General features: G+C 34.9%; 1 protein-coding gene across 3 annotated transcripts in view; it reads left to right on the top strand.

Moving 5' to 3' along the window:
* Positions 1 to 518: 518 nt before the first annotated feature.
* Positions 519 to 17650, top strand: part of LOC108611709 (wing blister) — a 102144-nt gene continuing 85012 nt past the window's right edge. For all 3 annotated transcript variants that reach the window (XR_016269505.1, XM_018004476.2, XM_089465853.1), the window contains exon 1: positions 519 to 1788. Coding sequence is in view for 2 of the 3 variants with exons in the window: in XM_018004476.2 (XP_017859965.1) it covers positions 1317 to 1788 (472 nt within the window). In the remaining variant the exon portion in view is untranslated. The remainder of the gene's footprint in view (positions 1789 to 17650) is intronic.

Below are 17650 nucleotides of genomic sequence, written 5' to 3'. Positions count from 1 at the left end.
TAGCCTTTTCTAGTTAGATTTACGAAAATCATAATAATATTATATATTAACTATTATTAAATATATAAATGGTATCAGTTTATTATTTGCATATGTTGCTGAATTCTTAAAAAACAAACAAAATCAGAGAATTATACTTATACTTATTATAAATTATTAACAACATTTAAGTTCAAGTATAAAAAATATAACATAACTTTATGTATTACTATATATATTATAAATTGCAAATTAATTGCACCTACTAAAAATAGAGCAAGAAAAATCAAAAATAAATTAAAAATGCTACAAGATTTATGGAAATCCTAAGAACTTTTACAAACAATTTTAAAAATCTTGAATCTCTTCTATATTTCTAGCACTGAGCACTCTTTCCTGAATACATTCATTAGTGGCATACATACATTTCCGGTCTCTTAGCTTATTTGCTTGTCAAGCCAAATGAGCATCACTGAGTGCAACGAACAGGCGGCACGATCGCCAAGCCGGCACGATCGTTCGCTTCAGTTTGGTTTTGACGGTCGTTTGTGTAGGACGCGGCAATCGCTTCACGCAGGCAAAGCAAAGAGTTCAGTTTTTTGTTCAAAGATCGTAATTTGTCGGTACGGTTCGATCGCAGTCGGAGTTCTTTCTCATCTGCAACTGTTACTAGTTAGTATTTCACGCTGATAATCGAGTGTGTCATGCGAATAATGTCAATGATAATGCAGTGCAATAATAAATAAAAGCGAAAGTGCTTTATGCAACTGCAATCACAAGTCATGCCTACATATGTATATATATGTATATTGATATAAATTGTGTGTCTTATTTGTTTTGTTGCACTTGCGCTGAGGATATACGAAAATAGCCAAAGAAAAATTTGTCGCTGTCGCCTGGCTGCAACCGAAATAAAATTAAATAGCGCAAAAATGTGCGTCAAATAAATGAGAAATAGAGAAGTGTGAGTCTTATAGAGTGTGCAAAAGGAAATGTGTACAAAAAATAATACAAATAAAAGGCAGCCAGAAAAAGAAAGGCAAAACGTCGCGACGACAACTGACAAGCGGAAATTCTAAAAAAGTTACAAAAAAAAAAAAAAAAAAATTGTAAAAAGCAACGCGAAAGAATAGAAATAAAAATCAAATAAAATTATGAATGAAAATTCTGGGAAATGTGCTTGAGTGTGCAACTTGGTGTTAAGCTAAATTAATAGAAATAAAAAAGGGTCTTAGAAAAGCAATAAAATATTTTTAATTAGTTTCAAAGTCAAGTGAAGTGTAAAATGTGCGCAAATTGAATTCAAGTCTGTGCTTGGCAAAATTCCCCTGTGAAAAATGAAAGTGAAAATAAAAGAGCGCAAGCTAAGCAGTTGCGCAAAATGCTGCCTTATCCTGCCAACAACAACAATGCTGTTCCTAATCCTGCTCACCTGCCTGCTAACTGTTCAGGTTGAGGGCCGGCGTGCCAAACAATTGAAGCAACGACTCGTTGTACTGCCACCGGCCCAAATGCTCAAGGAATACAGCACAGAGACACTCAATGTCAGCTCCGTGGAGCAGCTGGAGGCGAGCATAGTGTCCTGGACGGGCGAGCGGATAAGCCAACGCAAATCCAGCTCCACGAGCCGCGGTGGTCAGAGCACGCGTCGTCGTAAAACCAAAAGTGGCCTCCTGATTGAAAGTAACATTGGCAGCGGCGAATCAGACATGGCAGCTGCTTCCTCAGAGTTCAGAAATGGCAAGAGGTCCAAGCAGCGCGGACGGAACGGACGGCTCCAGAGAACGGACGGCAAATCGAATGCCAATGGTAAGTCGTAGCAGCCATAAGCGAGTGCCTAATGCATAAGACCTGGACCACAAAGCATTCTAAATATGGCTTTGATCGATTGGTTAGAAGCTGGTAGAGTCGTCTCGTTATTGCGGCTTCCTTGTTCTGGCTCTGGCTTTGACTCTGTTGGCCATGTCGTGTCCAACGTGTCCAACGCGCATCCATATTTGGGCGCTCAAGTTGAAAGAACTTTCATGTGAAAGTTGTGACAGGAGGAAGAGATTTCTGCTTCTTCTTCTTCTCATTTTTTTCTTCTGCTTATTTTCTTATACTTTATATATATATATATATATTTTTACAAGTAATTCTATACGTTATTACGTGAGAGGTCCAGTTATGGGCGAGCAATGTTGTCGTTGCCTTTGCCGTTGTCTTGACTCTTGCTGTTGTTGTTGTTGTTGTAGGTGTTGTTGTTGCTGCCCCATGCTGCATGCCCCATGCACAGCATTTGTTCTTCTTGTGCTGCTGCTTTGTCATGTGAACTTTGCCTATTAGGCGTACGATCTGCATAGCTACACAGCTGCCAGACTAACTAGAAAGCTATAAAACTAAAGGCACGCTCTTCTATAAAATTTCATTTTATATGCAGCAAACAGATTACAATAAAAATCATTCGATTTTAGTTTTGTTTGTAGCTAAAAATATATATTTTATTTAGTTTTTATTATCGATAATAGTCTAGTTTATAAGAGTCTATATATAGATCATTTAAAGTGCATTTCTTTATTAACATTGCATTTTTTGAAAATTTTTGAATATTATACATTTTAAAAGTGCATAAAAGTTAGAAAAAAAATTTTAAAGCTCATAAATTTGATCAACGAAATTTTAAAAATAATTTTATTTAGTTTATGGAATTGAGAAAAATTAATTTAGCCTTATTTGTAGGATGAATTTATTAAAATTTTTCTATTAACAGTTTGTATTAAGGAATATGGAATTAATAAGTATATTTAATGTATTTTATGCTAATTACCCGTTAAAACCCATTTTTTATTCATTTCCGAATAATTTTTCAAACTATTAATCTATTAAGACGACAACAAATGCCTTCCTTTATAATCATATATTATTTATTTATAATTTAATTCTACATTATCACTTATAAAACACTCACAAAAGAACCGTTAGGCAAAGCAAAAGAAAGCAATATAATGGAACAACAATTTAAAGCATTTACAAAAACCCACAAAACAAACTTAAAATTGAAGAACAAAACCAATCAAAATGTAAAATGGATAAACCCAAAGAAAAAAGGCATATGCGCTATAGAAGGTACAGCTCTCTAGAGAGTAGTAGAACATAGAAGGACTGTGTGTGTTTGTGTGCACTTCAGGTCATTTTGCTAGTGATCAACTAAGAGGCACATTGACACACACACACACACAGACATATGTGACCCCTTGGTGAGAGGACAATAGCGCCAGGCTCTAGCATGATGCCGCCTACTCTTCTACACTCGGGTAATTGTGGTCGTGCCCAAAGAAGATGCCCTAACAACGGCAGCAACAACAACAATGCAGACAATGGCCAATTGTTAGAGACACATAACCCACTGGAGTACACATATAATGGATAAACTAGTTGCGTGCGTTGTCATATGCCATACATACATACATACGTATACATACATACGCGCATATTGTATGTCAGGGACAGGAACCGCAACACGCGCTAATAGGAACACATGTTCCAGCTGGCGGCTCGGATAGGTGTTGACCAGAGCAGTCGACGTAGGTCCCAATACAATGTGTGTTCTGGCCGAACTGGTTATAAAAATTAAGTGGCTTATCGTGTCGAGTCGTTGAAATTTGTTATGGGCCCAAAACTGACGACGACCAAGCTGAAGAAGAGGAAGAAGAAGCCAAAGCCGATGCCGAAGAAGATGCATTCCTGTGGTTCGCTCACTTCCCTGGAGCCAGCTTACGACTTACTAATAGATTGTTAAGAAGTTTTACGATAATCATTTGTTTATGTTGACGTTTGTTGACAGAATTCTAAGCGCTTCGAAAACATAGCTGACCCAGTCAGATAAAAGCGAGAGAATTATATATTAATGAATTTTATGATTTTTGATGAAAAGTATTCCCAAAGCTTTTCAATGTTATGATTATTCAAGGGTGCACACTGGGCGAAGCTTGGGCTCTTAAAATTTGAAGAGCTTTTATTCTATTTTGGGATCTATAAAATTTGAGCAGATCATATTGATTTGTGTAAAATTTGAATATGTATGGTTAGGTGCTTAGATGAAGGTGAATTTATTGAAATAATAATTTAAATATTGTGAAAGCAAATTTAGCTGAAGGTAAACAACTTTCTTGGAAAGATATTGTAAAAAGACAAGTGAATATACTCTTTAGAAAAATATTTTTGAAAAATGCAAGAGCCAAAATAAGTTGCTGACTTTTTTAAGGGAAGAATATAATCGAAATTTATTTTAATATACTTCTTATAAATAATGAAAATACATTAAATAAATTTACGTAGAAACTGCAATCGTAAAATATATATATAAAAAAAAATATTTTTAGCCCACAAAATCGAAAAACAAACTTGTTAAGAAATTTTCTTTTTAATATTCAAACTAATAAAATTCATGAAAAGCAAAATTGTTAAATCAAACTTCTTGTCAACAAGCTGCAAATCTATCAAAGCAATCACAGACCCGACAGTCTCACCTCCCCCTTTCCTAGGATTATGCACAAGCTAGACTTGCAACAATTTCTCGGAAAAGCCCTTGGCAAAAGAATATTTTCAGCAACAGAAATAAAATTGATAACTTTAAAAAATAGATTGAAAAACAAGTTCAAAAACTTTTGCTTTTCAACACGCTGCTTGAGCTAAGGCGAAGTTGAAGCGTAAAAGGCAATAGAAAATCAACAGAAAAAGTTCACTAAACTTCTACAAAAAAAAAAAAAAAACTTCACATGTCAATAAAAAATTAAAAATAAATAAAAGTCAATGACAGCTCGAGCAGAGGCAAAGGCAAGGGCTATCCGAGGAGGAGGTGGAGGAGATAGAGGAGTTATTTCCGAACTCTCTGTTGCATTTTCCCACAAATCTAAATTTCCAGCACTCGGCGCATTGTGTAATGCAGTTAACAAGAAGCAAACACAAAAACAGAAGAAGAAGAAAAAAAAAATAAAATAAAAAATCAATGAAGAATTGAAAAGTGGATGCATTGAAGAATGCATTCTTCAAACAGTTGTCTTTTCGTTTCTTTTATACTACTGAATGGGCAAACAGCAGCTTTCCCGGCTTGCCGTGTGTAAATATCATGACTTGGGGAATCGTATATATATCTATCTATATACATATATCTATACATACCCACACATACATATGTGTATGTATGTGCCCAGCTAATGAGCTGATAAAGTGTGAGTGCGTGCGCTGATTAGCCATGGCTCAAAGCACAGCAACAACAAAAGGAAATGCAGCTTGGCGTGGGCTCAAATTTATCTGTATCTGGATTTGTAAATGTATCTGTATCTTGGCTACTATGTATCCCCCTGGCTGCCTCTTGTTGACCCATTTCGTGGCGAACTTTCATTTTCAGTAATCTAAACAAGCCATCAATCAATTAATGCCAATAGCTATTGCATTTATCTGACTCCTCTCTCGCAGCGTTTCGCCTTTATAAATGGAGTCAACACGCCGTTTAATCGTCAATAATTTGCTCTATCAATTCGCTGTCTCTGACTGCTCAAGGCGCTGCCCACTTGACTACGCGGCACGATAACTGCTGCCAACTTGTTTTTTTTTTTTCCTATTTACAATTTGCAATTGAATGATTTGGAAAACTAATCTAAACGCATTCGATTTGCATTCATTATCGACAGCTGTTCAAAAAGTTCCAGGCATTATATTTGATGACTTGATCGAAAGTTGATTTAGCTTCAATTGAGTGTTAACTGCTTTCTGCCTTTTTTTTTTATCTTATTTAGCGAATATTTTGAAAGTGTGATATAAATATTTATTTATGAAAAATATTTATGCCAGGAATTAATATTGCTTTATTTCATTATTATTTTCATTTTCCTTGTCTTTGATTATTGTCAGTATTACTATTGCCATCGACTTAATTGTCCTCATCATTATTATTTTGGATGATGTCCTCTCACTTATCATTAGTCGTCCTTCTTGCCATTATCGTCGTTCATTGTCTCATAAAGATCTTTACTTTATTCATGATACTTTAATCATGATTATTCTCAATATTCACATTTATCATCTATAAACAAATTATTCTGGGATTCCCACATTATCATTATCATTGTCTTTCTTATTATGACTAACATTATTGGGATCACTGGTGATATAATTTTCAATATAATTAGCAGTACTGATACTATTGTATATACATATAAATATTTCTTATATAACTTATTCATTTAATTAAAACTGAATGCATAAATTTATTTACATCATCTTTTGTTAAAAAACGGATCAATCGAAGAGTATTACGAATTCCTCATTTATTTTTACAATTTCCCATTCAAAAGTTTTTCCCTCAGCACACGCAAAGTGTTTCGCCACATGCTTGATTATTTTGAGTGCCCTTCACGAATCTCTCACAGCTCCCAACTGTTTCCACTTCTGTTGCATCTCGACTGCAGCGCGCTTTGTTGTGATAATTTATCGAAATGCAGTTTATAGATCATTGGTTTTAATGTGCCAAGGGAAACACCTGGACACAACACCTGGCCTCACCTTGTTGTTGTTTATGCAACACATTTTGCACACAGTTACTGGAGAAGAGTAACTGGAAATGGCAGCTGCTTACAAAGAAATTAAATATTTGTAAAAATTATGTAGAGCAGGAATGGATAAATAAGAAAAAGTAGATAAATATCCTATCTGAATACAATTTTTCAAATTTCCTGAAACAACCCAAGCTATATGATCTGCGAGGGCAGTCGAAATGCAGATACACATGTCAAAACTCCAAAAAAACAATAAACATGCAGAAGATGATGCTCAGGCAATTGGGGTACTCATTAAAAAATAAACAAAAGCCGACTGAATACAATGGATTGGACGAGGTTGTTGGGTCTGGTAATATGATATGGAAACCCAATATATCCTATACAAATTGCAAGCGCGCTTTTGAACTGAAGTTCCAATAAATAAACCACTTAGGGATATAAAACTAAAGGGCAAAACATGCATTTTAAGTTTTTATAGAACAGCCCAACAACAAATCGAAATACGATGTAAACATTTTGTTTGAGATTCATAAATACCACAACAACAAAAATTAAAACACGACGCAATTTTTAGCGGTACATAACTTCTATAAATAAACCAAATTTGTAAAGAATTTAAAAGAAGTTGGAATGTTGAGTACAAAGGGATTGATAAAGAGATACCCTGTAAGAAATGAGATATGGCAAGCAAGACTGAGAGAGAGACGGAATGAGAGAATGAGCGAAAGACAGAATGTGAGAGGGAGAGGGAAAAGAAGACACAGAGAGATAGGGACAAAGAGAGAAGACAATTTCCTCATTTTCCACATAATGTATTCACTTAGTTTCAGCAAAATAAATTGAGCAGTTTCACGTTTATCGATAATTATCGCATTAAGAAAAATTCAATAATACATGAATTTTTTTTTAAATTTAAATAGGGTTCGGAATATAAATACACATTTCTACACAGATATTCTAGAGTCCATCATATCCCGTTTCATAACGACTACAGAGTATAGCCAACAAAGCTATAACTTTACGCCGGTAAACCGAAGTTGAACTAAATGATCTATACGAATTCCTCTCAAACTCGCAGCGAGTATGTAGAACTATTCATGGCGCTGTTTACATAACTTGGAACATCATTTCAGCTTGGCTGGCAATAAACTTATGCTTAATAGCTGGCAGATCGATCTGATGATTCCTGGGCGATTCGACAAAAGCTTTGAAGTGCCTCACTGGCGTTTGGCCATAAATTAATGTAATAGGCCAAGTTTTGATAAGAGATTGACGCCGCCAACCAGACGGCAGACGACATAGGGCAGACGGCAGGCAACAGAAAGCAGACGACCGACTGCAGACGGTACAGCCCGCTCTCTCACAATTCTTGTTTGTTTGGGGCCACCGGAACATTTAACGGGTCAGCGGCGCACCGCTCGGCTGTTGATGTGCAGCCCGTGGAAGAAACAAATACGTTGCTCGTTAGCCCAGACACTTCAGACAAGCGCAAGAGATGAAAATGCATTGGGCAGCAGTTCCAATAAATTCTGATCTTAGTCTCAATACAATTGGGTCAACGAAAGAGCGCAGCAATGTATTATTTGTTGTAGTCTGCCTAATGTGCTGATAATGATCGCGAGCGATGTCTGAGAATTGCGCGACGATTGAGTATTCAATGTAAAGGTTATGAAGAAAATTTCTAGATAGCCCCAATGCAGCAAAAGAAAGATATATTATGAGTAATGTTGGGTGTGAGTAAAAAAACCTTCTGCAGCTTATTAAATGGATTCCCTGGAAGTCTTTTAAAGATTATGTGGATTAGTAAGGTAATATATTAAGTGGAAAATGTTAAATGGAATGCGATATGATTTTAGTTTAGGCATAACTCATTTGTTTCTTTCATAATCATTTCATTATAGTTTAAGACAAGCCAACATCGAAGATCTTTAGATTTTTGGGAAGCATAGGGGCATGTTAAAGTGGGAGGTATGTTTGCATAAATATTGTGGAATGTGGAGAGGGTAGAATTCTTGCGCTTAAAGCTTTCGTATACGTAGATTCGATTTTGGATATGTAAGCTATATTAAAATAATAATTTACCACTTAAAAAAACATTTGAGATTAAAAAAAAAATTATATACACTATTAAAATATATTAAAAATAAATTTAAAAAAAAGCTTAATTTTTAAAATTTATTAGTCATGGTAAATAATATTTTTGAAAGACTGTCTTTACGAAAATCAAGCTTATTTGTTTTTCTTTTGTTTACTCTTTACTTTTATACATATTTAATATTATTAAATATTTATTTTATATTATATTATTAAATATTTATACTTAATTTGTTTTAGGTCATAAATATTCATATTTTGATTGCCAAATTCTGAAATAAATTTAAATGCAATAAATAATAATAATCTTTCATTAAATTTAATATGTACAATATATTTCCTCCTTCCCTTTCCTAATCATTAATAAAATCAATTTTCTCAGCTACATAATCAACAAACATACCTTTTAGCAACTCATAAATTTACTTAATTTCCTCAAACCTTTTTAAGAATTCTGTTCACACTTAGCTTGTGTCTGGTGTCGCGCCTCATCTTTAAAGCTGTCATTTCATACCAACTCAACTCTCGTCCATCTTACATCAGTTATCAGGTTTAAACAGCCATCAATGTCAGCGCAACGTGTTCAACATTATCTGAATCCGAGGTGAATACATTCAATGTCTATGTCGCACTGCCAGCGGCATCTTTATCGAGCCATTTGTCAATATTTAAGCTGATAAACGATCGTTGATCGAAAGCGGCCAACAACAGCTGTCATTGAACTTCATTGATAAAAAATATGTTGCGCTGGCGACAGGTTTACCCGGCACTGGCGCTCAAAGTAAATTCTCGAAATGCATTTCATTCAGCTGCCAAGCATATCGACTTTCCTCGATCCATTTGATAAGCTAAATACACATCATCCGCTTTGGTGAAGAATGTCCAAAACTCATATCGTGCCCCATAACTCAATTGATATCTGATAACACTTTCTACCTGTTGCCTTTTCCTCTAGCTTTTCTACTTTCCTGCTTCTTCGAACACGTTCTATAAACGTAGCAAATATTTTGGTATCTTGTCAACACATGGACACCTTATACTGCATCAGATTGAATTCCCAAAAATATATATATAAATTGATTCTCGACTTCGAGCTGGGGAATCGTCTTCAACGCTTGAAAGTGTTGTCCAAATATTTGATATCGCTGGAAATGCTCCAAGATTATGCTTAATGAAGAAATTCATTCATTCAAACTGTTTATTTGCCTGCGGGATTTTCCCTTTGAAAAAGTTCTTTCTGGAAAAGTGTTTTGATTTCGATTTTGGCGTAAATGCATCCAGGATGTGGATTTTTCTCCAGCTCGCCCTTTGATGAAGTTGGCACCGTAAACACATCTGGTATTGAAATTTATGTCAAATTTTGAACTGTTACTCGAAATACTATTTTCACTATTTGTTTAAATTTGCTTTTTTTTTTAGAGCTTTGCTATGTGGCACTAAATATGGGCAACATTGTATCTAAATTCTATTGTTAAGTTACATTTGACTTCCGCAATGAAAACTGAATATTAGAAGAGCAATTTTATTTTGGCGCATATCAAATGATAAGTGTTGCAGCTAAAGAAGGCCAGCAAGAGGTTTGCCCCAATACAAATTTTTGCAAGATGGAAGAAGGTTTCTTCAACCCCGTAATCTTTATAATTATCGCATTTCCACTGCTTAAGATCATGTTGTTAAGAATACGCCTATAGCCGAAATATTTTGTGAACACAAAATGTAATTATTTAAAATATAAAAACTATTATTTAGTTTAAATAAAAAGTCATATTTAATTTTCAAAAAATCTATAGCTTAACATTTGAAAATTAATAAATTTAATATAAAATAAATATAATATTGTTATATAATAATATAATAATTATAAATTAATATATTGAAATGAAAGCTCTTTTCTCCGTTCACAACTAATAATATATTATGTAATTATTAATGATTATTAACTAAATTAAATAATTATATATTAACAATTATATACTCTTGATCAAGACGGTGCTGATCTGTATGTCTGCCTATGATAATCTACAAACGATTAACTCAGAGAAGTAAGCGAAGAGCACAAGTCAGGTGCATAGGTGGGCCCTACTATTTAGTTTTTATAACGAAAGTACAGAAAATAGGGACTCTTATTTGTCTGTGTGTAAAAAACGAACTCAGAGAAATGCTGGCGCTCAAATGTGATCGTGATTTATATAGAGTAGCCTATAATCGGACGCAGCAACTAACACAGTGAAAAGCTCAAGAGTAGAGCTCCAGTTTTTTCTCAGTATGAGCGCAAGTCGTTCTATATAAAGGGAAGTCTGCTAGAGCGATTCCTCATTCGCTTACGATACTCTAATGGTGTTCAGACGTTCAGTGCGGCGCTCCTCTTCTGCTTGTGGTAAATACATATACATAAAATAGTTTATAATATTAATAATTATACTGGATTGCATTGCAAAATATTCATTAAAATTCAAACTGTCAAACAATTGTATAAAAATCTTTAAATAAAATAATTATTAAGTTAAAGAGCTAATAATTATTGGAATAATAATCAGCAAAATTGTAATTAACAATATGATATAATTAACAATATGCTAATAATATTAAATACCTTAATTATTTATATCATTATTAATTATTAAATAATTGATAATAGAACAATTCCAATGCCATTGCAAATTATATGCCATGCTTTATACATATCTTGCTATAAAAATAATATAAACATGTGGCTTATGTGCTCAAGGGATTCCCTTCGCCGTGTTTCTACTTTAAATCAACATCCGATTAATGACTCATCGCAAGAAGCTATACAAACTCTTTCGTGCTCTCTCCTTGTCGCTCTTTGGCTCGCCGTCGCTTTGCTTCTCTGAAAACATTTTGTAATTCTAGACTGCAGTTCCTCAACAGAGTTTATATCCGAATGTCTGACAATTTAACAAATGTGCCGACAATTGACGACAACTTTTCGCCCAGTCTATTTTGAATGCGTGTTGGGGGCATATCCATCAGCACGCAGACTATTTACAAGCTGGAAGCAACAGCAACAACAACAACAACAACAACAGACATTTAGATGGATGGAACTGATGGACAGCTGCTGAGACGTGCCTTAACGCATGACTCACGCATCGACAGGAGAAAATTTAGCGGAAAAAATTTAGTTTTTGGCGAAAACTTCTTCTTTTTTTTTCTTTTTGGCACAACGGCAAGTAGTTAGGCTGCCACGCCCATTGGGTGTGGGCGTCAGACGAAGAGAGTAGCTATTTAAATGCCAGAGCTAGAATGAAAAACCTGCTGTCAGGCCGGCACAGTGAAAATGCCCGACAAAACAAATTGTGTGCAGACACGTTAAAAGCTCAAGATCAGGTTCAGCCTGCAGGCCCGAGATACTTTTCCAGTTGCCAGATACAGATGCAGATGCACAAGATGTCGACTGCCGTGAGGCGGCTTTTCCTTTGGTCGGGGTTGCATCTATGACAGCTGCCCCCGAGATTTGACTCTAAAAGGATTGAAACATTTCGGGGGCACGCCGTCATGATTAGTGCTCCGAATGACGCAACCAAGCACACACGACTCGATGAGCCACGGAGAAATTGACATGCGACATGCAAAGTGATCCAACTGGGATAGCAACTCAACTTCAGTCGGCATATCGGTGTTTCGTCGTCTGGATCGACGCGTCGCTTGACAAATTGCTTAATTAATACGCCTCGAAGTCGATTTGTTATTGTTGCTGTTGCTATTCTTGTTGTTGTTGTTGTTGCTGGCCAGCATGTGAAAACCAGTTGCCTGCTGTCTGTTGCCTGTTGCCAGTTGTTGCTCGAACTCAAAAGCCAAATGTCCGCTCAGTTATTGGCATTTCTTTAATTAAAATAACTGAGCTGAATACTTAAGTACATTTTTCGCTTGAATTTCAAATGCAAAAATTTGATTTGTTTTTGCAGTATTTTTTTAGTGCCAAAAATTACGTCAGCCTCGTCATAATTATTTGCGGTTTTCACGTGCATCCTTGAGCAATTTTAAAGACTCGGCCAACGAGTCAAATAGAGCTATAAGCTTTATTTAAAAATATTGCTAAGCTATATTAATGAAGTCGAAGTTGAGTCTAAAAAACCATAAATGTGTTCAACTGACAATTGTATTCCATCAATAAAGATGTGCTTTGTGCACAAATTTGACCTTCAGTTATTTCTAAAAAGAGTTAAATATTCTTAAGCTATTTTATTTGTTGATAGTAAAATTCTAATAAAACTTTTCGATGGTCTTGAATAATAAATTTAATTGTTTTCTACAAGTTTATTTAATATATATTCCATATTTTATTATATAAATTATTATTAAGATAAATACTTTAGTATGCCTAAATGTTATTTATATACCACATAATATATTATATAAGCACTTATCATAGTTGCGATAAGATGAATAAAGAGGACGCTGTAACTTTATATGATATATGTATATTCATAAATAAACTTGATCATTAACTCAAAAACTTATTTACTTATATCAAGCTCATTATCTTCTGCAATTTAATTACTTGGGTTTTTTAAATATTTATTTATGTCGAACCTAAAATCTAATCATATTTAAGAAAAAGTCTGATAAATAGAGTTACATCTAAAAATCTTCAACTAAAATTTAATTTCAAACAATAAATAAATGTACTTTTCAAGAAAATTGGAAAAGCTAGCGCAAATAAAAAGAAAATAATAATAAATAAAATTTAAGGGCCTATAAAAAACTAAAAAAAAAAAAAAAATACAATTTTTTTTTAATATTCTCATAAATTAGAATTTCTTAAAAATCTATAAAAAAAAGATACTATAAACGTGATTGAAAAATGTATTTAAATCTTCTTTGATTCTTCTGCATTTACAATTTTTAAACGCGCATAAAAGATAATTAAAAAAGCAAAAAAAGCAAATCATTTTTATATAATAAGCCTGTTAAACACTCTGCAAACTATGCAATAAAATTAATTGAAAACACAAATAGCTATTAAACAATAATTGGAAAAAAGTATTTCGTCTTGGCGTTTCGCTGGTGTCTACCATGTCAATTTTGCGTTTGAATGCAATTGCAATGCACTTGTCGCATTTGCTGAATCAACTTTGGCGAGTCGTGACTAAACAAAACTAGAAAATTACCATCTTGGCTGCCGGCGGCAGAGGCAGCCACCCAGAGCTACACCGTTACGCCACTCAAAGAAATAAGTAGGAAAACTTCAAGTTAGCTCAGCTTGAAGTCAGCTTGTTCAATAAAAACGTTAATTGCTAATCAAAAGCAGCATTTTTGTGACGCGACGCAGGATAAGCGCTTATCAAATTGCAATATCCGATAACTGGTTAGTTTACTTAGTTCGCTCGGGCGATAAAGAAACTGCAAACAAACACAAAGACATACAAAAAATGCGAGTCAAAACAAGCTCACAGATATGCAACATCTACTTCAGCAACAACAACAACAACAGCATTAACGGCGCGGACAACAACGTAAACAAGCAAATTAACGCAATTCCTTCAATGTAGCCAACAGATACAAATCGACTATTAGCCAGTCATATAGCTTGACAACTAGATATTACGGATTGCATATGCCATAAAAAACAATAGCCAATATGGCCAAAACCGTCGTCAGCCAGAGTCAACCATCTGTTGCAGCCACAATTGGCGGCGCCATCAAATGGCCAAACGGCGCCTGAAGCATTCGTGGGCTGACACCAGGCTCGCAACTGGCGGCGCCTTTTTACAGCCAAAACGAAGAAAAAAAAAAAACAGCTAAAAAGCTAACACGTCGCGAGGCGTACGTACTAATTAAATAGCTTACAAGTCAACTCGATTGGCATTGCACTTTTATTTTATTTTAAAAATGGCCAAAACACTTTTGACTCCTAACGTTTTATAAGGTAGGATAATGGTTTGTGTTTGGATCTGAAGGAAGGTTAGAGGAGGCTTGGCTAGATCAACATCAGGCAGTTGTTTTATATAGCTTTGGCCTCTTCGTTATGGAAGGCTGTTGATCTTGAGTTACATGAAATTTGAAACTTTTTTTCTTGAATGCCATTTAATAGGCAATTTTATGATATTTCTTTCAAGCCTTTTTATGCTTTATTCTGTTTGCTTAGTATTAATAAGAATCGTTTCTGAAATTCTTAAGTATAATAATAATATTAATAAGACTTGTCTAGTTATTTAAAGAAGCTAAATGACTCGATGATCTGGATAGCTCGAGATAATAAGGGGCATTTCTTTAATTTTTTAAATGTATATTTTCATACATATATATTACATATTTATATTTACATATTCAGATTATTTCACTCTTTATATTTCATCCCCAAACTTAATATAAACTTATATTAAGTACCACTATATACCAGGTATCTGCAAGTCATGCACTACTTCACTCTTCTCTTTTATAAACGCTGTTCGGCTTTAATGTGTCGAGCGAAATGAATTTGTTTATAGCGTCGATCGCCTGCAGCGTGTGCCATTAATGACTGTCACTTGGATTAGCAGCTGAGCTGAGCTTTTGGTAGGCTGACCCACTTCCATTGGGGACTGCCAGCTGGCTGGCTAAGATGTATTCCAATTTTCATGGTCGTAAATGTAATGTTTTTATGGGCATTCGCAAGTGATTTGTCGCTGAAGTAAAGCTGCAAATTCAACTGATTTAACTGTTTCTCTTTCTAATTCCATTTGCAATCATAAAATGAAGGATGCGCCGCTTTAGAGACAGGTCAAAAGAGCTGTATGTTGCTTTTTCACATTTGTAAGCCGAATAGGTGGGAGTGGGACTATTTTCAAAGAGGCGACAGGTACTTAGATGGGTTTTAATAGGAATTAATTGAATTTGAATACAATGCATGAATGCATGATTATGTGTAAGAGAGATGGGTATGGAGGGAGAGATATCATTATGAAAAGAGGGCTGTATACGAATGGATGGAGATATAAAAAGAAGGTGAGTGGATAAGTGAGAGAGGTAGAGAGAGAGAGAGCGAGAGGTAAATTTTTAATTTTACTGATGAAATTTTCAGCCGATTCGTTTAAGTGGATTAAAAGTGGGCTATAATTATGATAAGCACTGTAGCTCCAAAGCTGACTCCGCTTAATTTATTACATAGCTCTAAAGTTATATGGAGTTCATCTATAGATAATCTTTCTGTTCTTTAAAAATAAATAGAGAGTAGATATACACGCCTGTTTAAAACATATAGTTCTCATACCTCTCATTAAAGAAAATCAAAATTAGCTATAAAATTCAAACTCCACAAACTACTTCCACATGCCATAAAAATTAATCTCTATGCACTGCATATATTTCACACATTCCATGCTTATTTTTGGCTCATCAAGAACCAAAGCGATGCTCTACTTGAAATTCCTTAAATCACATAAATTAATCTGAAATTATGTCTACATGGATTTCGAACCGTACTCTTGCAATTCCTTTAAGGCGTTAATCTCCGCCTGTCTAGACAATGTCGGCGACATGGCCTCTGTCAAGCTGCTGCTGCTCCTTTTACTGTTGCGTCTGAGTCATGAGTTTATAAATTTAATTATGACATTATGATGCGAGGCACAACATCAGCATCAACATCAACATACAACAGCCGAATGCATTCATTTATTAATAACAGCTGACAGCTCATGACAAATTAACAGCTAAAACCCAGTGAGAACTGCAAGCCAATCGAGTGTGTGGGCGATTGCTTGTGACTTGCGACTCGTGTCTCGCCCCAAAAATGTAATTGAAAATATATCGAATGACCGAAAGCGCAGCCAAGCCAAACCAGTCAGACGTTAGTAATGAGTGCAGGCTAGAGAGGCCTTAAAACTGTTGCGTGCAGTGTTGGTTAACGTTTGGCTGTTTCAATATTGATTCGAAACTCCTAAAAGCGAGTGGAGTCAACTCGACTCAGCTGAACTCGACTCGACTTGACTCGAAGCAAATGCATTTCAAGTGATTGGCAAACATGGAGACAGGGCACAAGTTTGTTGTTGTAGAGGGGAAAAAGCCCCTCATGGGATTATGGATATTTCGACGCCTTAATGAATGAACGCGATTGCAAGTGCTCGATAAGAGTTGGATTTTGTTTTGGTTTTTATTTTATTTTATTTTTTTTTTGGGCACAGAAATCGTGATAATTTTTGCTGCAAGTGCAGCTGCTTGTGCCCAAATATATATATGAAATATCGATTGATCAGGCGCCAAAAATTATAAGCGTAAAGTATTTCTCGTGATGCTGAGGCACTTATTAAATTATTAAATGAGCCGCTATACGCTGAGATCTTTGCCAGATTTCTTGTTTCTCTCTCTTTTTTTTTTATTTTTTTTATTTTTTGTGGCCAATAGCTTACACAATTCCGATCAGAGATTAGATAAGAGGCAAGTGCTTTTGGCGCTCAAGCGTAACAAGTCGCTTAATTAACACAGCTCTTGACGGGATGGCTCTAAAGAGTGTGGCTTAAACAGTTAACTGCTGCCGGTTCTGAAAGAGTTGAGCTAAGTCTAGTCAACGTGGGCATTTTAGATAAAATGACTCTATTTACAAGCATTCAATGAGATGGAATTAAGTTGAGCTGAGTGTGAGCTTAAATTGGCCTAGGGATCTTTTTTGTTTAAGCCAAAAATATGTTGATAATGTGTGAGAGTGATGGCGGTAATTAGAAGGTAGAAGGCAGCCGGAATATTTTTAAAATAAATTTAGGATTGGAAAATTAGAGTTGTAGGAGATCATTATGCTATTCCGATACCAAAATGTTCTTTTTTAGAGCAGATCAGGCGGGAAGAAGCTGCTGGATCAATAGAGTTTATTTTAACTAAATTGCAAGGAAAAATTCTTGATTTGGTTTTATTTTTAGCTCTGAGATGAACGATTCAGAAAAGTTAAAAAAAAATAATTTTTTTTTTTTTTTTGGTCTAATTAAATGGAATTAATAAGCGAGATATTCCTTAAGATGTTTTAGATATATTAGGCCTCTGCAAATAAATATTATACGATATTTTAATTATATGATTTGAAATGATATGTAACCTATGAGCTA

Source organism: Drosophila arizonae, chromosome 3, assembly GCF_054131065.1.
Source record: "Drosophila arizonae isolate 15081-1271.41 chromosome 3, UAZ_ARI_1.0, whole genome shotgun sequence".
NCBI lineage: Eukaryota > Metazoa > Arthropoda > Insecta > Diptera > Drosophilidae > Drosophila > Drosophila arizonae.
The sequence above is the reverse complement of the archived record's forward strand: the minus strand, read 5'-3'. Positions and strand labels throughout refer to the sequence as shown.